Source organism: Falco cherrug, chromosome 15, assembly GCF_023634085.1.
Source record: "Falco cherrug isolate bFalChe1 chromosome 15, bFalChe1.pri, whole genome shotgun sequence".
NCBI classification, from domain to species: Eukaryota; Metazoa; Chordata; class Aves; order Falconiformes; family Falconidae; genus Falco; species Falco cherrug.
The window spans coordinates 1,738,293-1,760,481 of record NC_073711.1 but is presented as its reverse complement, the minus strand read 5'-3'; the positions used below and the strand labels follow the sequence as shown (position 1 = coordinate 1,760,481).

Below are 22,189 nucleotides of genomic sequence, written 5' to 3'. Positions count from 1 at the left end.
CACTTGGGTTACTGACCTTGTTATGTTATTTTTGTTCTTTGTGTATCATTGGCAGAAGGTAGACGTTTCTGGCAATATCAGTGTTTTTAATTTCAAAATTGCTTCTGTTAAGATGACTTTGTAAGTGAATGTATTGAAAATGGTGCTGTTTGTTTTCCATTTTATTCACAGAAAGGAACACTTCAATGCAGGAAAATTTTGGCCAGCTGCAGTGGGGAGCTGGTTTGTTCAGGAATGACAGCTTTTTTCTTTGCCTTCTCTTGCAGCCCTGAAACAGAGAGTAAGAGCCAACCAACCAGATCCTTAAGTGAAACTTCAGAGAGAATCTCCACTTCTGCTGAATTCAGGTAGGTCTGTTGGCCCTGCATCATCCTAAAGCTCCACGAAGGATAGCAAGGACCATGCTGGACTGGAGAGTTTGGCTCTGTGTTGTGGGGTTTTGCCAGGTACACATGATTGTTCTAGACACAGTGCAGTCATGGAACAATAAATACTATAGCATAGGAAATCTAAGAAAGGAGCACTTTACAAAAGCATTAGCAATCTGGGAGGAAATGTACCCAGATGGAAGCTGTGGGCCTCCCGTGGCTTGAACACTACCCAGTTCATTATGATGGGAATACGAGTGCAAAACCTGCAGACCTTTCTATCTCCCAGACTGATCAGGCTTTCATTTTAATCCAATCCCTGCACTGTGCATAGCACACTTCCCAACACGCACCTTGCTGTACTGTTCTTATATCTCACATTGTGTCCCCTCAACTCCCTACCTAATTGTTCTTGCTGTTTTGCTTGCAGAAATGGTAAAAACAGACAAGTCCCTAATGGAAAACCCTCATCTGAAACAGTGTCACAGCATGGGGATGGGTAAGGAGTTAAGAAAGGCTTATCTGTGCTGCTGAATATAAGGCATAAACCTGCTTTTTGCTCAGAAATAATATATACCTGCTAGTGGTCTCAAACAGATGGGATCTCTCCAGTCATGGTCCTGGGCTGCACTCCAAGAGCATCATCTGCTTGCTAAGCTGCGAGTTTGTCAGTTTTCTCTACTCTTCCTTCACCTCCCTCAAGGATTCTCCTCTCTGGCTCAGTCCCTAAAGAGCCTACTTCATCCATATTTTTTTTAGGTTGTTTTTTTTTTAACTACACTGATTGCCCTCCCACTGCCATTCCCTGGGGAGCTTCTTACACCTGTGAGGGATGTGTTGAACCTCAGTTGCTGGCGGCTCCTGCTAACATTGGTTCTATTCCTGTGCACCCTGTGGAAAGTCTGAAAGGGTGGCTGGACAAAAAGACCAAGTGTAAAAAGTTCTATTGTATGGAGGAAAACCTAAGAAAGAAGGAATTGACTGGGAACCTGAAGGCATGGGTACAGGTTCTAGACACATTAAAGGGCAGAGCTCTGGCACTGTGTAGCTGCACAGGTGAGACAGGGAATTTGCAGTTGAGAGCAGGGAAGCTTCTGGCCCTCCTGGGAGTGAGATCACTCCCTCCTTGTACGCTTATGGCCAGTAGCCTTTATCCTGTGGACTGCATGCAGGGGAGTTTCAAGATTTTTAAAATATGCCCCGTATTAGCAGGGCTCTTTTTGTTCTCAGTGTTATCCCTCTGAATGTTTTGGCTGTGTCTAGACTGAAGTAGGCAGAGTTGTACATGTGGCCTCACCTTTCATTCTGTTGTGCCTAAGCCGCTGTAGGCGGCTTGGATTCGCTAAGTTAATTTGTGTAGAATATACAGTTAATTGCAGCTCACTCTCCACCTGTGAAGGTAAAGCTAGAAATGTTCCCAAACTGGTCTCTCGGGCTGAAGCAAAATCTAGGGTGCTTGAGAAAAGGTAGAGGCTGGACTATTGTCGTGGACATTCAACTGGGGCCCATAAATACATCCTTGTATGTCATCGCAGGGACAGCCTGGTTACAATGCACTCATTGTGCTTGGGGTCGTTCGGGTCACATAGCTGCTCCTAATTGTGAGGCAGTCTCCCAGAGAAATTAGAGGATGCCTCATTACTTAAGCCACCTAAAACTGGAGACAGAGTAATTGGCAGGGAAGGAAGGAGACAGACGCACAGCATGACAGGTCTGGGGGAGTGAAAGATGGGTGTAGGGTCCAGCTGGTGGACCCGCAGAATGGCCTTTCTGGCCCGTGAGTAGAGAGAGAACAACTGTTGTAGGGCGCTTAGGCTCACCCAGGCAAAGAGGCAAGCAGTGCCTCGCTGCAGGGAGCGGTGTGACCCATGAACCGAGTAACCCACGCACTGCATTCGGGCCCATGGTCTCGGAAAGCTTGGCCCTTCCTCTCCCAGTATGTTGAGTTAGCCCCACTTCGTGCTCCTCCTAATCACGTCAGCAGACTGCTCTAGGGTGAGACAATATAAATATGTCAGGTCATATCTCACTGGATTTTCCTTTTTCTAGTGACAAACCTCCGAAGGAAAAGTGGGATGAACTGGCCCCCAGAGCAACTGTGGTTTCCACAAATGGAAGGTAGAGTTAGTGTGAAATTCCTGTATTGGCTTGAGCATTCTGCAAACCATAAACTGCTGCTCTTGAGCTGCCTGGAAATTCTGCATGGATATTTACTGATGGAAAAGCACAGTTCAGCCTGTGCTTTGCAGAACTGTAGCAGTTTCTCTAAAATTCTATATAAGAAGGGGTAGAAAAAGAAAACACTACGCTGTTTAATAAAATCATTTAATATTTTGTTCCAATTTTTTAATTTAGTTTCTAGGATAGAAAAAAATAATAACTTTTGTAGGTAATTTCGGCATTTTCCAGGTTTATTCCCAAACCTAAACCAATTCTGCAATATAATTTTTTTACTTTTTTTTTTTTTTTTTTTTTTTTTTACATTATAGAGAGGTTCCCACTGAATGTCTCTGTAGGCTTCCACCCCCCACCTAACTATTTACTTTTGCAACAAGAGACCCCCTAAAAAACCCAAACAACCAAAAAATTGTGTCCTGACTCTTAAGGTATTGTGGAAAGTGGTTAAAGATCCCATAATGACAGGCAGTACAGTGTAGCTGAGCTGGCTCTTGTCTCCAAAAGCTCAAGTGAAATCCACCATCGCCACTCTGCTTGCCTTTTGTGTGTATGACAGTCACCTGCCCCTGACAGGACCTTGGCAGGATCTTGCCCCTCTCATGCACACCAGCGTTTCTGGCATGTGACCAAGCTGATAGCCAGTGGGTCTCCTTAGCCAGGGCTCCACACCATGCTGCTCTTCACTGCTGCCGTGGACCTTGCTGGAGGCACACCTCCCTCTGGAAAACGCTGATTTAATTTGATCTAGAAACCTCTGTGAATCTGAGAGCACTGCTCAGCGATCCACTGAAGGCGACTAAACCAACTCCGTTCCTGCCCGTGGCAGTCTCTGTGGCAGTCCCTTTTCTAGGGAGTCTGCACCCTTGCTGGGAAAAATTGATACACAAATCAAGAAAGGTCACAAACTGCGAAGAGCAGTGGCTGTGCTTCTGTCCTGCCCAAGGAAGAGGAAGTGAGGGAGGGAAGGCATCGCCCCTGCGGTGTGCAGAAGAGAAGTTCAGCGAGAGATGTTCACTTCTGGGCTGTTCACTGCCCACAGCCTGGAAGCCAGAAAACAGAAATGTACAATTTGTGAATCAAGACACCTGAAGTTTCCCGTTTTGTCAGCTCCCCTGAGACAAGCCAGAGGATGTCAGGGCTTTGCCTCCCCTTCTGTGCAGGCAGATGGAGGTGCCTGGTTGCAGCTGTAGGCTGTAGGCCATCCCACTGTTTTGGGAAGAGTCCTGGCTTGAATTTCTATACCACTGACATCTGTCATATGTTGATGATGTTCAGAGTAGCTAAATGCTCCTTTGTACTTCGTATGCACTGAATTTCCCCAAAGTTTCTTGCCATTTTACCTGTAGAAATATACTAAGGAAAGTCTCTAGGAAGTTTTAGGGATTTCCTCCTCTCTCTTTTATTAAATGCATAAGAAAATAATTGTAGAACATTACCCAAACCAAACATGCTTTCTAAAGTTGATGTCTCTTCTTTTCAGTTATACTGAACACACAGAAGCCAACAATGGATTTTACCCACCAAAGTAAGCACAAAACTATTACCACTGTAAAATTCAGTTTTTCTGCTCAGTTTTAGAGTGAGAGGGCTCTTTTCCTGACCTAGCACTGCCCTGACAAATGTGTTCCGAGAGCAGCACTTTCTTGCACTTGCAAAATAGGGGGTGGACTTGATCCACCAGCTCAAAATGGACTGGGACTTTTCACCTTCTTTCCTTGCAGTAGCATGAGTTGGTTGGATTTATGTCTCTGCCCTTCAGGTCTGCTGCAGAAAATTTACTGAGCTAAGCAGGAAGGAGGAAAACGTGTTATGTTTGAGACAGGAAAATCTCATGTTTGATATTTTTGCTTCTTGCTCTGTTCTCCAACTTGCTAAGCTTCCTTCTGTGACCCACATATCTCCCTCCCTTACCAAGTCCAACTCTGGTTGCAGGGACGTACCTGCAGATGCTACAGAAAAGCTGCACCATCGGTACGAGACCTCTCACTACCTGGATGATGCAGAGCCTGAACCTGCAAGGTCAGAGCCTAGTGCTGGGACTGACAGTGCTGCTCACAGAAGCCAAATGTGTGTGTGAGAATAAAAGTAACACATCCAGAGTAGAGCTGGAAGCAGAATCCAAATTGGGCAACAAAGCAAGGGGAGTCAGAAAATCCTAGGTGGCTAAACAGTGGGAACAGCATTCTTTCTGTTCGGTGTTACACATCAACTTCTTTCTACAAAAGCAGCCTGGAAGCAGATACAGCAGCTTTGTCATTGCTTTTAGCGTTGATCTCAAAAGTGTCTCCATGCCACATTCTTTTTAGAGCATACCTGCTCCCCTGACAGTGTCAGAGGTGCAGATCAGGAAAGAACTGCTGTTGACAGCAAACACACCAATCTCCCTGAAGCTGCTTTCTTCATTCACTTTAGTCCGTTATTTTGGGTCTTGACTGCATGTATTGGTGTACCAAAGGACTTGAGGTGAGTAAATGATGTCTTCAAGCTTCGTAGCTGAGGTGAGGAGGATTACAAGGCTCCCAGTAAGATGCTGTAAATCCCAAGACCTAGAGTGATGAAGGAACATCTTCCCCAAAGCTGTTTGTGTTGTACTTTGACCCAGGTGCATGATCCTGTGCCAGGCCAGAACAGCCTCGTATCCAGCCAAGACGTATAAATTGAGGCCAAGTAACTGCATTAGTTCTGCTAACAGCCTCTATTCCTCTTGATTAGAGATAGTGAAAATGTCTTTTTTTTCCTGAAGGAAAATTAGTTCTCTGAGAAAAATTACTTTCTGTTTTCTGCTCTCATATAAAGTGCAATGTTGTTATTTCATACAAGTCCCCCTTGACACCTTTGGCAAGCTATCAAGCTGAGATTCCTTCCTTTTTTTGACAGGTCTAGCTTACAGTCTGATGTCCTTTTTCCTCCTACTGAGAGAGCCCCTGTGCACCTAGATGACACAGAATATTCCTTTAAAAGGTAAAAGTGTGGTAAATTTAATGAGTAAGTAATACTGAGGATTAAGGGAAATCTGAATGGGGCAGGCACAGGAGGAGGCTTCTTTTCACAGCTTTTGTCCCAAGGATGAAGGCAAATGTGCTGAGGTTTAAAACGCAGCTTGGAAAATAAGCCGAGGTTTGCGTTGTGTCCCTCCTCCATCTTCTTTAATAGGAGCCAAGCATCACAGGTTTTTTTCTTCTCTTCGTGTTTGTGTGCTTGGCGGGGTTCAGTCACTACCTTCTCATTCGCTGGTAATCCAGTGAAGTGCTGCAGTGATGGTGGAGCAGCAGCAAGGGAGCTGAAAGGCAGCTGAAACACACTGAAATGCAACTGTAGTTTAAATATGGTCCCTAGAGAAAAACCCTGGTGCGGGACAGTGAGTGGTACAGATTGACACAAGCCTTGCCTGGTGAGTAGATAGTATTCACTAGTGCAAGAGTTCATGTGCCAGTTGTTAAAGATGTAACGGGCATTTCTTTGGTTATCAGATCTGCTCTGGGCTACGAGGAGAGAAGCAACACCCAAGAGAGCAGGTACACGAGTCCTGAGGTTCCAGCATACAGCAAGCCTTACTGGAATGAAGAAACGTAAGGACCTGGGGTGCTAACCCCGTGTTTGCTAATATGTTCTTTGTCATTGTTGAAAGCCTTGAAAGTACTGATTGCTCAGGAAATACCAAGCACAAGAACAACAGCATAATAAGGGCCATTTGTCCAAGCAGCTCTAAACTGCTCCACTGTCCAGAATCCATTAAAGCAGTAAATTCCCTACTGCGTTTACTGAAGACTAACCACACAACAAATGCATTTAGCATTTCCCAATTTCTTCCCAGCAGCCCCTAGCCTTGCAGCATCTCCTTTCAGCTCCGCCTGTCCTGTGCTTGAGTCTGGGCAGAGACGTCTGCCACATCCTGTACCAGTCCTGGGGTGGGATGGGAGTGTGCATCACCCACTTCTCCCTTGCCTTCTGCAGGGAGAAGCCCAAGACACGGAGCCAGGTAGGAGCTGGGGCAGCAGGACTGTTGGGGCATGCCCCTGGGAGTCCATTCGCAGGGACTGGTACAGCTGTTGAGCACTTTGGATTTTACACCCTAGTGTGGAGATGGCAAAGGTCTCTAGATGCTCACAGGAAGAACAGCAAAACAACTTCGTGGAGGCAGCTACAGTGCTCCCCCGGGGAAGGGGTGTCCTATCCTAGTAGATAAACAAACAGAAACCCAGTGAGCTAAAAAGTAGGTCCAACTCTTCTCTGAGAGACAGAAGCATTGTTACTCCAAAGGTCCAGTGCAAAGTCAACGTGCATCCTGAGGAAAGGGAGTCTGAGTAGAAAGGCAAGAGGAGATGAAGCTGTGTTGAGTGGTATCGTTGGGTATGCTGAATGAGTGAGTCTGGCTACAAAAATAACTTTCAGAATATTGGACGGGGAGGAACATGACAAATTCAGCCTCAGGTATTATCAGACACTGTGTCAGGTGTGATGCCCGTCCTGGCATATACATCCTGATGTATGAGATAGCCACAATAAATCCGATACTCTGCAGGTCTACTGTTGTGCTAGAAAGCAGCATGTTTGCCTAAAGTCATGGACTGGTATTTTCAAGAGCTGACTTCAGTGTGTGAAAATGTCACTGCTTGACCCATCCACTGAATTCCAAGCAGTTCAGTGGTGTTTTGTGTCGTGCTGAAGTCAGTGCTTCATTGTGCTGGTTACAGCTTAGCCCATGCAATATCCTCCACCAAACCCTTCTTTTTTCTCAGTGTGCACTGAACTGAGCTTTTCAGGTGCTTGTGCCTGTAGCCGTGAGTGGAGTTTCTCTTCCTTTGCTAGGTCTTCCCAAGGTTTCAAAGAGGGGAGCACCCCTGGAGAAGGGGGGCATGAGAGCATGCAGGCCTCAGATGACTATAAACCAGAGCTGATCCAAGAAGGGTAAGTGGTCCGTAGAACTCACCCACATTATCTGTTCACTTCATAATTCTCCACATCTTACTCTGTTCCCAATGTAACTGAGACCACAGAACAGCTCCTCTGCTTTGCACCCAGGAATTGGAAGCATCTAACCATCAGTCTGAGGAATGCTGACATGAGTGCTTTCTCCTGTGCCTAACATTTTCCTTCTGTGACAGTCTTGGATGAAAGGCCTTTAGCTACCATGCTGCAAGCTAGAATGGGATCTGGACACATGATTCCCATCAGATTTGGTACCAGATTTTGGTACAGATTTGGCTGTTTGGAATAGGTCTGGCCAAACAGTGTTTCCTGCTCCGTGCCTGATCGCTCCTGTTTTGGGAATGGATGTCTACCCACCCCAGCATGTTTTTTCTCCACTGCCTTAAGCACAGATCTTTACTTTAGGTTTTCAGACTCAAACAACCATACTGAGAAGGGACAAGAGCCTCCTGACCATGATGTCCACCCAAAGCCTCCAAAGTTGAAGGAACATACTGAACATGAACCCAGCTTGAATAGGTAAGGAATCAGACAATTACCTGCCCTGCCTTTTCCTGTAGGGTTAATTCCTTGCATGTCTTTCCCGACATACTTATGCTGATAAAATCTTCTCCCAGGCTCCCCTTTTGTGCCTGGTTCTAGTGCTGCTTCTACTGAGTGAACCTTTTACCGTGGTGGAGAAAACATCCTCAGTAGCTAAAGGCACCAAACGCTGTCCAGCTGGACTGCCAGGAGTTGCTGCCTAGACCCTAAATGTGGAAGCAGAGCCTGCCTCTGGAGATACATGCCTATAAGAAGCCTAATCTGGCATGGGGTAACACCTCCATGGTAACGCTGGGTCTCATTTCTGAATTTCTCCAGTCAGCGTCAGGTCTCAGGCTGTACTCTGGGCACTGTGGCACAGCACCGTTCTCCTTCCCACTGGCCTGTGACTCCACCGGGTTTGTGGTGGCTGTCTCGGTGCCTTCAGCCTGCCTCATGCAAAACAGTGCAGGGCTGAATGTCTGAATGGAAGGACTTTGAGGACTGATTTCTTTGCTTTTGTCTGTATTTTCCCCCTAAAACTGAAGAGTTGAGGCTTTGGTCAAATTGGGCTTCGCTTGTGCGTGTGTTTCAGTGAGCAACCCATCTTCAAATCAACTTGTAAACTGGGCTGCTCTTCTCCTCCAGGTCCGTGCCATGCTCCAAGGACAGCGCTAGTGGGAGTGTGGACATTAACAAGGGAGTATCGCCCTGTGTGCAGAGTGAAGAAGTCATTTCAAGAAGGCAAGAGAAATAATGGACTGGCTTTTTCTGATGAGAGAACATGGGGAATTTACTGCAGGTGGTTCTGGAAAAGGGACTAAGGACGGTGTGTTTGGGTTTAGGAGTCGCCAAGCTGGGCTTTGTGAGCGCATGGAGAAAGGTAGTGAGTGGTGGGACAGCAGAGTGCAGTTAGTGAGGACTGTGGAGGAGGGAGCTCAGGAAGGGGCACTGGGAAAAGCAGTAGGGAGAGAGCAATGGTGTCACTGTCCTGTCCTCCTGGGTTCTTCTGATGAACGGAGCTGTCCTGGATGTACCACAAATACTCCAAATTGTAGTTCATCATGCAGAGAAGAAGCTGTTGCCAGTCCCCAGGAATGTAAGTAAAAGCTAGACTGCTGAAGAAAAAAAGTTAGAGAGAAAACTTCCCCTTTCTCTCCAGTAGCCCCCAGCAAAGTGACCAAGATGGATAAAACTCCATCTGTTGCCTGCTCCATGCCTCCCCCAGTCCACATAGTCCCTTTGCATAAGCCCTCAAGCTTAGCAAGTTACTGAGAGAAATGTGGAGTCCTGATCTGAGTGTCTTAGTGCTTCCAGGTGCAGGTGACTTTGGATCAGACGTAGCAAGGAAGCAGTCAGGACTTCTGCTGCGTCACTCCACTGAAGGACTTAGGAGTTATCTCTTGCCCTGTTCAGTAAATTGATTTTCAGTCTGAGCTCCTGGACAAGCATGTCTTCTTTAGGCCTTCAGAACATCCCACCCTGAATGGGAATCTATAGCTCACTAGCGTTTTGAACACTACAGAACACTTGCTACTAGTAGAGGGCTTTCAGCCTTATTTTTTAAGAGATCTGTATTTTCCCTCTGGTTTTTTCTTTGGTTTTGTTTTTCACATCTCTTTGGATTACCTGGCATATTCCCATGTGGGGTTATTGTACTTTTCTTGAGGCAGGAGATTCTCCAGGGCTTGCACCTACATCCTACAGTAACTCAATGCACAGTGGCACTTCTGCAGACCCTAATGGTGTTCTGTCTTGGCAGATTCAGCGCTCTACCTAGAGAAGGCAGCATCGCTGCTCCAGAGACCCAACGTGCAAATGAATCTGACCCATTCCGGGAAAGGTACGAAGCCAGGGGACCAGGCATGCTCTGCTGCTGTCTCACACATCTTGTGTTCTCCCTGTTGCCCTGCTAAAAGGCATTGTGCATCATTATGAATGCTCATTTGTTGGCTAGTGAATTCAGAAACCAACATCATCACAATGTTACTGCATTTACTCCCTACAGATTTAGACACTAAGTGCTAAAGCTGCTAACAGGCTTTTCCTCCCTGACCAGGGTCACCCCACCTTATGAAGAACAAGCTCACCCCGCCACAGATAGTCACCCTGAGAGCCCAGGAGACTGGAGGCACGGCGAGCCTCACCCAGTGGCAGCCAGGTACAGTGGGACCATCCCGTTGTTTCTCCCCATCAGTGGCTCTCAAATCCTCGTCCTTTGCTATTCCTGCTTCTGGCTGAAGTCCTAGACCTGTGTAAATTTGCCCAGCGTACACCAATCAGATGATACTGACAAAAGGAGTATTAGGTTTAGGATTCAACCCACATATTTCATTTCAGATAACGAATCAACTTAGACAACTGCTGAATCTTGCAGCATTTCATTGTGCTGAGAATTCAGCTTGTGTAGGTGAGGGGAAGTAGTACAGACCCCTGCCATTTCCCCTGACCTTCAGAACCCGTTAAGAACCTATTACCAGCGTGGTGTCCCGGGTTTTCCTCATTGCCTATAGAAAGAGGCATGAATCCAACCCCAGCAAATTCTGAATGCTTGTGTGAGCTGGTCATAGCAAGTACAGTCATTGGCTTTATGGTCAAATTGGCTCTAATTCTTTAGCAGGTCTAACTTCAGCTCAAAAGAGAGTGCTGTCAGTGCATATGAGACCCAGCGTCCCATGCCACTGTACATGGACCGCCAGCCTTTTAACACCAGCGTGTCAGCACCCAGTCACAGGATACCGTCCTATGTAGACAGCCAAGTATTCAGCACCAGAAGGTAAGGGTTTAGGGATGGGATGCAGAGACAGGGAGAGCTGCTGGCACGGAAATATTTGACAGAAGCTCTGGTCCAGGTTGTACGATCGCTGCAGCAAGAAGCGAGAACAGGGTTTTGTTCCCAGAGGGAGTAACAGTATTGCCAGGTCTCACAACACGTAGAACAAGATCATTTTAGGACCTGGAGGGCTGAAGAAGGGATTCAGGAGATCTGAGCTGATAGTTGCTCTGTAACGCTGGAGAGTTCTTAGCAGGCTGTATTCAGACTGCCTGCACAGTGCCTGGAAACCTGACAGATGACCACATCTGTTTCTCCTCTGCAGAGAGGATCATGGAGGAGCAGTCTGGTTCTGTTTATGTCTATATCTACATTCATGTGGTCTGAATGTAACCTGCACCTCTTTTAGCATTTTTGGGAAAGTTGGTGTCACAAAGCTCTTGTTTGCTTTTGGAGGCACCTGCAAACTAGGACTAGAAAAAATGGGATTTTTTGTACTTTGTTGTACTCCATGGCCTGTTACCACCCCCCTGGCATTGCATGATGCCAACATGTCTCTGCAGTGCGAGAAACTTGCACTTCATTCCTGCACTTGGGTTTATATCGCAAACCAAATGCATGTCTTGCCCAGAGCAGGGCTTTTCTCATCTTACGATGAGCTTAGCCTGTCCCTCTTTCTCTCTTTAATGCAGCATTGATTTGCAGTGTTTTTTGGCATTGTTTAAAGTTAAGTTATACAGTTGCCTCAAGCTTTAATCAGGATCAAAGTGCTGATATACAATATAAACATAATCTGTGCTCCAGGGCACTTGCAAGAAAAGAATAACCATAAGCTATAGGCTCATTTGCTCTATTAAAAGAGCTGGAGCTCTGCCCACAGGTTAAAGCCATTCCGCTAATGAGTTCTGTCTTGGAAAAGTGAAAATGTGCAGGTCTGACCTGGATGGGCCAGCTGGTCAGCAGGTCACACGTGTGAGATGGGAGTTTGGTGAGCGCTGGGAAAGGAGACAATACTGAGGACAGATCTGTTCATGAACTGCTTCAGCTTTACTCTCAGATTTTGAGCCTGCTGCCCTGTCTCAGAGCTTTGTACGCATGCTGCAGCACCAGCACAGGTGAAATGGGCAGGGCGAAGGGAGAACACATCGTGATAGTGACTGCAGAGACTAAATATTAGGTAGCCGATGTGGGGAGTCCAGTGACTCCTGGTATCGTGTAATCAGGGCTTTGTGCTTCCTCTCCAGACCTACCCCAGATTACGAAGGGAGAGTTTACGATGGGAGAAGCAGCCCTAGGAGCAGCAGATATGACAGCGCCAGTGCCAGAGGGCACTGTGAATTTAACCCCACAGCTGGACGGTAAGAACTTAAAGGGTGGGATCCAGACTTGTTAACCCAAAGAACACCCCACTGCTACATTTACTCGGTATCGGAGTGTCCTGATCCAGTTCTTACCAATTCCCTGGGTCTCAGCACATGCAGTAAGGTGCTGTTTGTGTGGATGGCAGTGGTGTGTGGATGATTTTGGTGCTAAGCAGGGAGACATTTCGCCAAGATTCTCACCACTTGTGAGAATCCCTCACGTGCTCAAGTTCAGTGCTTGAGATTGTATCACTTCCTTTCATAGCCACGACTCCCTTCCCAGAGATACCACCATGTCCATTTCCCAGAGAAGCCACAGGGTGCCGTTCTACATGGACAGCTTAAACTATAACAGCACCAGGTAAATGGGTAGTCTGGATGGTTGTGAGGGAAACCTCCATGAAACTGTTGTGGCAGAGAAGCTAGGAAGCAAAGCCAGAAGCTGAAAGAGAGGCAAATGGTTTCCAGGGAGTGGATGTGTGATCTAGAGGCATGGAACTACACTTAAACCATTCCTAGCAAAAGCTACTCAGCACAGGGTCTGTGGTATGTCTGTCTCTGGAGATTTTTTCACCATGTGGGGTGCCAGAACAGAGTGGCAGGAGAATGAAAGGCTGGTTCCTGGCTAACCCTCCCTTGGTCTGTAATCAGCCTTTGCAGAGGCTACAGGGGAAAAAAAAGAGAGCGCGCTAAAAGCAGAGAGGGATGCCAAGAGAGAGGATCCCTATCTCCAGAATGTCAGTGATTAAATGACTGAAGTTGTCCCAGAACAAGGCTGTTGGAAGGGGTAGGAGCTATCCAATATGGAGCACCATTACCCTGCGCTTTCTGCAGTCCTTCGCAGCAGCGTCAGCCCATCCACGTGCAGTCTGACACTATGGAGGCACCACTGTAGGTCTGAATGTTGGATCTGTAAAGGGGAGTATGTTGTGGGTGTGAGCAGGAGGCACAAGATCCTCAGACAGCCTAGGACTGGCTGCAGGCAAGATCAGCTTCATCCCTGCAAGGCAGACTGGCAGGTCTCGTTGTGGAGTGGATAGGCAGAGCTATTTCACAGAGACATTTTAGTAACCGCAGTTTTGCCGCCTTCTCCCTTATACAACTTTTGAAATTACTGAGCTGGGGATAGTTATGTTGGACTTTGGCCAGTATGTCCCCATCTCCTCTCCTGCAATGTGTTGCGTGCTGTTTCCCTCCATAGCTGCTCCCATTCAGGCTACGTAATTCACTTAAGATCTTCAAATAAGTACAGACCTTGTTTGATCGTTTCTGCTGTGGCCTTATAAATGAGACTTTTCCAAATCACTTCTCCAGGGAAGTAGTACTGTCATGTGGCAGATGTGAAAAGAATAAGGGGCTTTTTTGGTCTGCGATAAAGATGAATTCATCTGTGCAGTTAAGGGCCTTATTATTGCACTCTCCCAAACTGCACTCCTAGCAGTAGTGGTACATCTTTTCTTGGCTGCCAGCTTGGATCATGTCACAGCTTATGTTTCCAGTGCCCATGGACTTTTCTCTCTCTCGCCAGGCTTCTCTCGAATTCGGGTGAGAGGATCTGCAGTCCAGTTGCCACCTTACCACACAACAGCCCAGCAGCCTCCGGGTACCAGCCCAATTCCAGCACTGCCGGGTAAAGAGCGATGGGTGGTTGTGATCCTCCCGCTGCAATACAGGTTTTATGCGCAGCCATCCTGTTTGGTGAAGACAAGCCAGGCGCTGCTGCTTGGCATCTGGCCACGGGACATTTCTCAGCTGCTCTGGCTAAGAGCACAGACATGGCCATGGTGGCCAGAGCCACTCAGAAGGGAGAGATGGGCTGGGTGCTTTCCTCCAGGTGCCCTTTTTTAGAGACCAGGGTGTAACTCACTGTAGGAGTTGTGTCTTTTCTCTTTAGTGTGGCAAAATCATGAATCCTCCATAACATGTTGTAGCTGGAGGGACATGATGGAGCTCCTCATGCCTTACACGCTCATCACAGATGTGGGGCTCTTGGAAGACTGTTTGCCTTTGTTGTCAATCATGAGCGAGTGAGCGGATTTTGGTGGGGCTGTCGTAGGATCCTGATCTGTCACGTATTACAGGAGATAGCATCCCATCACAGTGCAGCTGCCAACTCAGAGCTGTATTCTGGGATTTGTGGTTTCCACAGGCTCCACCTCAGAGGTAGAAACTGCTGCAGTTTTACACAATTTAGAGAGGGGTTTCAAAGTGGTGAGAGGTCAGCATAGGCTTTGGGTCCTGCTGGCCTTGCCACAGCCTGCTTATTGCAACACCTTTCTAAGTAGGAGACTCTCATCTGCAACACTTGACATGGGAAGTGTCTATGCTAAATTAGAAAAAAAAAAAGCTTTTCTTTCCTTAGCTGTGACATGGCTTAGTTTGCTCATATGAGAAGAAAGGATTACTCATAGCTTGTAGGCTGCAACGAAAATGCACCATGGAGAAAGAGCCTGATTAGTTCATTTCATGGTTCTGGGAAGAGAGCCGGTGGGCACAGTGTCTCCCCTCGATCTGTGACAGAGCTGCAGACAGACCGACAGATGGGGGCATGTCATTTTGAAATCAGAATTTTAAAGAGGGAAGAATATGCAAGAAAGGTCAGCTCTGTAAGCAAAAAAGATCCTCAAATCAAACCAGTGGCAATTTGTAATGGATGAAAATGCTGGAGATACTCCAGTGACAAAATGGTCACTGTGTAAGTAGTACTGTGCCAGTAGGGTTTTAATGTTAATGGGCAGAATCACAAGCTCTCTAAATACTTGTGTGCATAATCCTGACGTGATTTGAAAAAGACTTATCCTTGCAAAACAGGGGATAACTGGATGAAAGAGTTACATTATCCGCCCCATTCTTTTTAATTAACTTGATTTGTTTTGGTGGGTTAATTAGAGGGGGGTATATTAGGTGTTATTTAGCAACAATGCTTGATATTCAGTATTTATTCAAGAACAACAGCATCTCACTCTGTGCCTTTTCATGCACGCGTTAAGTGTCCAAGTGCACACATGTGGTCCCTTGCGCTGTCTCTCATCAGCTCCAGTCTTTTCTGATGCAAATGCTTCTTGTTCTGTCTCCATCCGTTCCTAGAAAAGGGGTCCTCTTTGTGAAGGAGTACGTGAACAGCAGCGAGTTATCAGCCTCCCCACGCTATGGCAGGTATGAGGAGTGTCCAGAGACAGTCATGTGTCTACATACGTGTGCAAAGCAACAGCGTATGGCTTTGCCAGCTAAAATGCCAAGCAAGCTCCTGAGCTGGAACAGTTAGCACTGTGTCAGCATGCCATTGTGCCTGAGCTAATTAGCCCTGGAGGGATTATTACATTGGGTGGGCAGAGAGTTTTGCTAAGGCAGCAGTGCTGCTTTGGGGACCCAGATGGATATCTGCAGTGCACTGTGCTGTCTAGTTCCGTTGCGGTGACAGAATCTATCCCGCAACTCATAGTGGAGGGGTAAACTCCCCCTCTAAGTGGGCTGGCCTCTAAGGTGGGTGACGGGGTGAGAACACTACGCTGCAGGTTTTTAGGCTGCATATTTGGGCACTGTCAGGCTGCAGTGTGCATTTGCACACGTAAATGTATGATTGGAATTGGTGAGAAAAATGTGGAGGTTGAGGGTTCTCAACTCAAAAATGAGTTAGAAAAAGTTAGAAGATGCCATTTTCAAGCTTAAATCTTCATTCTTTTGTATTCTGCTCGAATGTAACTAAGTAAAGCTACTCCAGATTGACACCAACATGACTGAGAGCAGAATTTGGCCCTGCGTGCATCGTGCTTACATTGATGTGGCAGCCGGTTAACACCCCGTGTGATGCCTCCCTGCTGGCATTTATCCTCCCTCAGTGCTGTGTTGGCATTACTGTGGTAGCCGATTACAGACTCCGTAAATCTCTAGCCTTTCCTGTAGGTCGGCAAAGCAGATGTCAGCAACCAAAGCTAAGCGTATTGCTGCAGTGTCTAAAAAACCCAGGCAAACAGAAGACAGAAGGGAGCACTCAGCTGGGTGAGGCTAGCGATGTGTTCCGTGTCTTTTCCTGCATAATAGCTCAGGATTGGGGAGTTTAGTAAGCAGTGAAAAAAGCCGCTATTTACAGGGTCCGTATGTAAACATCAGGACTCCAGTGAGGCCGGAGACGTTTCACTGAGTGTCGTGGAGGCAGGATTTCATGGGTTGCCTGCCCAGCAGCCAGCGCAGCACTTCACCACTCTTCTCTAGCAGCCAGTGGAAAGCACGTTGGTCCCCGTAGTCGGGGTCACAGCCTGCGCCTGTCCCAACCCCAGAGCTGCCAGACGCGTGCTGTGGGCCCGTGGGCAGCATGGCCAAGGTGGCCGTGGCTCTCGCTGGCAGGGAAGCCCTTGCCCTCCCTCACCCTCCTCGGCACCCTCTTTTTTTAGCTGTGCTCCCAGCCTTGTGCTTTCTGCCATTTTAATAAGACAACCTGACTCACAGAGGGGTCTCGTGGCTGGCAAGGAGTAAAAGGGTGGGAGCATGTGGCTGGGAACATACTGGAGGAGACAGGGAGCAAAAGGAAGCAGTATCTTTCCCTTGGCAAGGTTGTTAGGTCTTCTCAGCCCCCTCCTGAGCCGCATTTGACACAGCACGGGCTTTCTGCCGCCCCCAGCTCCTCCTGGCACGGAGGGAGAGTGCTGCTATGTGCCTGTGCCACCCCTCTTGGCCCCAGGCTCGAAGCAGCCCCATTTCAGGGTGTGTGCCCTGGTTTCCCGGCCACACTGCCCACATCCTGCCTCTCCCCGTGGGGACAGCAGCAGCCAGATGCGTTTTTCAGTGCTCTGAAGTTAGGTGCTGGGGCCACCAGCTCTCTTCTGTCTCTGCTTGCCTTTGGGGGTGCCTACTCCCTGCAAACCTCATCTGCCAGGCTGAGCCCAGAGTCAGCTCTGGGTCTGACCCGAGGCACAGCGGTTGTGGTGTGGGGCAGGGAGCAGGTTACTGCCACCCCTATGGAGAATCTGCAGCATCAATCTAGCAAAGGTGGAGATAGTGCTGCCGGCAGCGCTGCCCCGTCAGCCAGCGTGGCCTCTTCTATGAGGGAGATGCCTTTTCAGAGCTGGTTAGGGATGACCAACCTCTCCAAGGAGCAGGCAGCTGGGATGTTGCAGTTAGGACTTCAGTTTCATGACTAATGACTCCATCTGAGATATTCTTCCCATATATCACTGCCAAGTGCTGATCTTTGCTTCTGTCTCCAGTGGCAGCCTTGTGGATTTGACCGATTTGGAGAGAGCAACCTACAGCCACCACAGCTACCTGTCCAGCGCTCCCCTGCAGAGGTGGGACCATTCGGGGCTGCCTTGGGGGTTTCAGCAAACTGTTAAACAAAACTTTAAGGTTTTACTTTTTTAGCATATTGATATGTGTTCAGTGAAATAACAGCATGAAGCGTAAATGAGCTTTGGAAAACACAGTGACATTGACTTTAAGATCTGCACTGCCCTGCTCTTGTGGTCTCTGCATCCCTGCGATAATGTGCCCCTCTGTACTGTCACTTGACAGTCAAACACATGTCGGAGCAGGTATCTTATGGAGAGTGGTGCTGGAGTTAGGTAGGAAACCTCTGGTACCAGCGCTGGGACTGGAACCAGGTTGTGTTACAGAGGAATTCACTCGTCTGTTCCTTCACAGGGCCAGCGAACCTGCTTGCAGTTACTGTGGCCGTGAGATCCGAGACTGTCCTAAGATCATAATAGAACATCTCAACATCTGCTGCCACGAATATTGTTTCAGGGTAAAAAACCCAAACAAAAACTGTAACTACTGACTGCCTTCTATGCACTGCTGTGAAATGGAGTGGTGGGAGGAGGAATCTTGCTGCAAATTCTGTCCTCAGACTTTGAGTAATGTATATAGTGTGTGCCAAGTGCTTGCATACACATCAGGACAAGAAATGTCAGGCAGTCACAGATGTTGGTTGTGTCCCCAATTTTCAGCTCCTCAAATAAATGTGTATTAGAACTAGGAGAATTATTTATCATTACCTGATAGGACAGCAGCACCCTCTTTCCTCATCTCCTTGTCCTTGTGGCAGACTTGCTGCTTTGTGGCCTTTGCACCCCAGCGCAGCTCTTGCTGAATCTCTCAAACTTGCAAAGTTTACAAGTCCATGGAAATGGTGAGTGTGGGGAGGAGGAAGCCTGCAGTGGCATTTGTCTATTGTAAGAAAGTTTAACCTCAAAGGTGTCGTTGCTTTGGCACCCTCACATTTATAGACCAATACAGAGACTGTTTCTCTGCCCCCTCCATGCTGTCATTGCTGCATGGTGCTTTGGTTACTGTCCGACCACCTTGTTTTCCCTCTGGCAGTGTGGAATTTGCCACAAAGCAATGGGAGATCTTCTGGATAAAATATTCATCCACCGGGACATTGTCCACTGTGACAAGTGCTACGAGAAACTCTTCTAGGTGAGTGCGCCTTCACAGCGTCAGCATAAATGCCTGGATGAGAGAGCTCATGGAGTTTACTGACTGAAAAGTGTTTAACTCTTACATTTACCGAGTGACCCATACAGGGATTTTTCCTGTGGCTTTTTAGTGGGAAGCAGTGACCCCTGTTGCAGAATTAGCTAGAAACATGCCAGAGCTGGTCCCAGGGGTCTCGCTTAGAGCCAGAGTCTCTGGCCATAATGTGATAACCAGGCTGTGTTAGCTTCACGTGGGGGAGACGAGTAGAGGGCTGGCTTGAGTGATGAAAGAAATGTCCCTTAGAGGTTGAGAGTCCTCTCGGAAGGGAACTAAAGCCTTCCCCCTTGCGACCCAGGCTAACCCGCCGCAGGCGGCTGGGTGCTGTTTGCAGCCATAACTTCCCTCTAGCCAGGAGGCTGCCTGTCAGTGGCAGGGGCAGTTACTGCTGTCCTTCGAGATGAAAACCACTGGGAAAATTAGAGTTGTACATTCTGTCAACAGGTCAACAAGGAATAGCTTAGATACGGGTTTGTTTTGCCTGATTATCTGGATGGGGCGGGAGTCACCACAGTGGCAGCCAGAAACCCTGCCACTGCACTGAGATTACAAAAAGAGGCTCCTTTCCTCCCTCTGCCTCATGATAGAGAGAAGGAGGGAAAGAGGCACCTGCCTCGCTGCGTACGCGGCTGCTTTGTTTGCCTCCTAATGCGATGTGACTGACTTGCCTTTTCCGTCCCATTCCAGCACGTTCATCTGCTCCACTGCACTCTGTAATGCAGTGTCTTCTGCAGTACCCAGCTCCTGCGTTCACCTTCTCTTTATTTGCTTGCAGGGTTTTGCAAAGCTGGAGAAGGCAGCCAGCGGAAAGTCCTCAGCAGCACCTACGAGAATGTATCTAGCAGTTCCTGACCGGCTAAGATAGCAGAATTCCTGCTCCCCGCTTTCCTCAAGTTATTTTCCCTCCCACTGCCTCATCACAGTGAATGAGTTTAACATCCGCTAGTTTATGCTGTCAGCTGCATACAAGACAAGTGCCAATGCTAACAAGATAAGGCAGTGTCACCTACAAAGATAAGTGGGCTGATTTTCCAGAGGTGCTGAGCCCCTCTGCCTGTCTTTAACTTCGTTAAGATTCCAGAGCGCTCGCTGTGTTGGAAGTCAGGCAGAGCTCCTTAGGTCTATCTAAGCTAATTGCGAGAAACCTTTTCTGGTTTTGGTGGGGTTTTTTTCTTTCATTTCAGCCATCAGGCTGCAGCTTAGTGTGTGTGAGCTGGCACAAAGCAAGAAGATACAAGAAGTGGTAAACACTAAATTTAGGTGCTTGGGAGGGTTTGAATTTAGTTCATAGCAAGAGGCTATTTCTGCTTCTCTCACCCCCAAATTCTGCCTAGAAATAGCTTCTGCCTGGTTTCCATTTGCTTTCCATGGGCTTTCAGGAGCACTTGCAGACTCCTTTACTCTAATTGTATGTCAGCTTTAATTTCCCTTTCCTGCCTACTCCTCAGTGGATTGCTGCAGCAGCATGTGTGTCTGCTGTCTGTTTGGGAAGATAACGCTCACTTTCACCTGGTAGTTTAACTTGGCCTCTGATGGTAGGTGTCTCACGGCCATACAGAACGTGCCAGAGAATAGGTGTCTCAGTCGCCTCTCCTGACAGGGAGCACTGCTCGACTGAAATCTGAATTTCCCCCCACCTCGCCAAGGCTTGCTGTGCTGCCTCCCTTATTGATCTGAATTGTGTACATCACAAATGCTCGCTCACGAAATTGAACTTCGAGCAGATGCTGTACTTACTAGAAGTCAGAATCGCATAATTTTAGCCCTTAATTCAGATGCTGAGAGGTTGAGAAACCTGAATACCAAAACCTGAAAGTCGGGCTCTATGCCTTCAAAGTGCAGCTCCAAATGTGTCCGGAGTTAGTTTGCTCGTTGAAAGCATTAGGAATGACTGCGAAGCGCCCAAGTCAGTTCTGTAGTAGCCCTTGCATGGAAATAGGTGATGGCAAAAGCTCTAACACAGACTATTGTTAGCTAGGTAATTCTTTATGCGCTTAGTGATGGAAGCTGGCATGCATGCAAAAGCTTAGCAAGTTCGTGTTTTACAGCACAAGTGCTGCTTAGCTTTATTTAGGCCACTGTACCAGTTATTTAACCGAACCATAGGCATGACCTCGGAAGCAACTCCGTGAGGAGAACTCGCGTTAAGAGCAGTCACAGCTCTGCCACTGGCAGGCTTCAGGTTGTGACGGGGGACTGGGCAGCTCTATTTTGAGGGTGCATGGCACAACACCCCCCTGAAAGCCCAGCAGGCACAAAGGTGTGATTTTTCAAAAATGATGAACGATTTTGGCTGCCTACGTTTCTAAATTATCAAGATGTTAGAGGCGTTACTTTCTGAACAAAAAGAGGGTCACAAAAGCAGATCAGGGAGATGAAATGCTCGCTTCTGAAAATCACGGCCAGCAGTTCCTTACACGTCCTTGTACCAGTGGTGGGAGATAACTGGTGCAGCAGCTGTTAGACGTCTTATCCCACCATGGTCAAAGGGGGCTTGTTTAAAATACTGAAACAGATGGGCCTGTAACTACAGGTGCGCTTTGAGAAGACAATCTGCAGAAATAATTTATAACCGATTTGAGTTCCTGATGGGTACGTGGCCTTATAGGGAACGGGATCTGTCCATCGTACGTTTCGTTCCGTCTCCCCTCTGCACGGCGTTTCCCTGTTTCACCCCAGTATACAGCTCTAATAAACACTCCTGGCTCATGTGTAGCTTCCTCACCCGCGTCCCCATGTAACGCCCTGCTGGTGTGCGCCCTTTGATCTGGTGGTCTCTGTCGACAATTTTGGCTTCTTGGCGGCCTACGGGCACGACCCGTCTGTGAAGTCACTGAACGCTGTGCTGGCCGGTGTGGCAATGAGGGAGTGAAGACGCGGTGCCAAGGAGAAAGGGGGGGGGGGGGGGGGCGCGGGGGGCAGCAAATGGCCTCGGGAAATACGTGATGTGACATCTTCCACGCGATTCCAGTGGCTCCAAAAGGGAGCCTCGGCCTGCAGGGCGGCATCCCGGGGGGCCGGGGTCCTGCCCCACCCCTTCCAGGCTTCCCGGGTCGGGCCGGGAGACCTGGGGAACCCGACGGCGTGGCCATCGTCACCAACCGATCAATGGCGGATTTTTTCCACCCCCCCCCAAAGACATCTACCAAAGGAACCTGTGCCTGCTCCAAAAAATAACGCGCTTTCAGTTGTTTCGGCCAGGACTGAGGAATTGCTGGCCTGCCCCTGCCCTCCCCCGCTGCCCCTCCTGCGCGAACGGACGGAATCCCCGGGCGGTGCCGGTCCCGGGTCGGGGGTGCCCGGGCGGCGCGGGGCACCGTGCAGCCGCCGGGCCGGGCCGGGGGGACGAAGCGGGTTCTGCCGCCCGCGGGAACCCACCGGGACGGCCCCGAGAAGCTGCCGGAGGGGGGTGGGTGTCGCGCCCCCCCCCCCCCCCCCCCCCCCCCCCCCCCCATGTTGGAGGAGGGTGTGAAAGAAGACGATGTCCGTCACTGTCGCCTGTTGGCAGCGCGTCCCCAGGAGACGCCAGGCTGGTGGCGCGCCGGGCAGGGCCGGGCTGACCGTGTGCGCCGGGACAGCGACCCCTC

The 22,189-nt window shown here is 48.5% G+C and overlaps 1 protein-coding gene across 1 annotated transcript in view; it reads left to right on the top strand.

Moving 5' to 3' along the window:
• The window catches only part of ZNF185 (zinc finger protein 185 with LIM domain), a 49,287-nt gene extending 27,985 nt beyond the window's left edge, over positions 1 to 21,302 (top strand). Inside the window, exons 13-33 of the mRNA XM_027809317.2 lie at positions 267 to 347; positions 799 to 867; positions 2,418 to 2,486; positions 4,027 to 4,071; positions 4,479 to 4,565; positions 5,424 to 5,507; positions 6,017 to 6,115; positions 7,356 to 7,454; positions 7,881 to 7,994; positions 8,646 to 8,741; positions 9,760 to 9,840; positions 10,057 to 10,158; positions 10,615 to 10,773; positions 12,015 to 12,128; positions 12,397 to 12,492; positions 13,660 to 13,761; positions 15,219 to 15,287; positions 17,336 to 17,416; positions 17,769 to 17,871; positions 18,447 to 18,545; positions 19,378 to 21,302. Coding sequence (XP_027665118.2) covers positions 267 to 347; positions 799 to 867; positions 2,418 to 2,486; positions 4,027 to 4,071; positions 4,479 to 4,565; positions 5,424 to 5,507; positions 6,017 to 6,115; positions 7,356 to 7,454; positions 7,881 to 7,994; positions 8,646 to 8,741; positions 9,760 to 9,840; positions 10,057 to 10,158; positions 10,615 to 10,773; positions 12,015 to 12,128; positions 12,397 to 12,492; positions 13,660 to 13,761; positions 15,219 to 15,287; positions 17,336 to 17,416; positions 17,769 to 17,871; positions 18,447 to 18,545 — 1,849 coding nt within the window. The 3' untranslated portion in view covers positions 19,378 to 21,302. The remainder of the gene's footprint in view (positions 1 to 266; positions 348 to 798; positions 868 to 2,417; positions 2,487 to 4,026; positions 4,072 to 4,478; positions 4,566 to 5,423; positions 5,508 to 6,016; positions 6,116 to 7,355; positions 7,455 to 7,880; positions 7,995 to 8,645; positions 8,742 to 9,759; positions 9,841 to 10,056; positions 10,159 to 10,614; positions 10,774 to 12,014; positions 12,129 to 12,396; positions 12,493 to 13,659; positions 13,762 to 15,218; positions 15,288 to 17,335; positions 17,417 to 17,768; positions 17,872 to 18,446; positions 18,546 to 19,377) is intronic.
• The last annotated feature ends 887 nt before the right edge of the window (positions 21,303 to 22,189 follow it).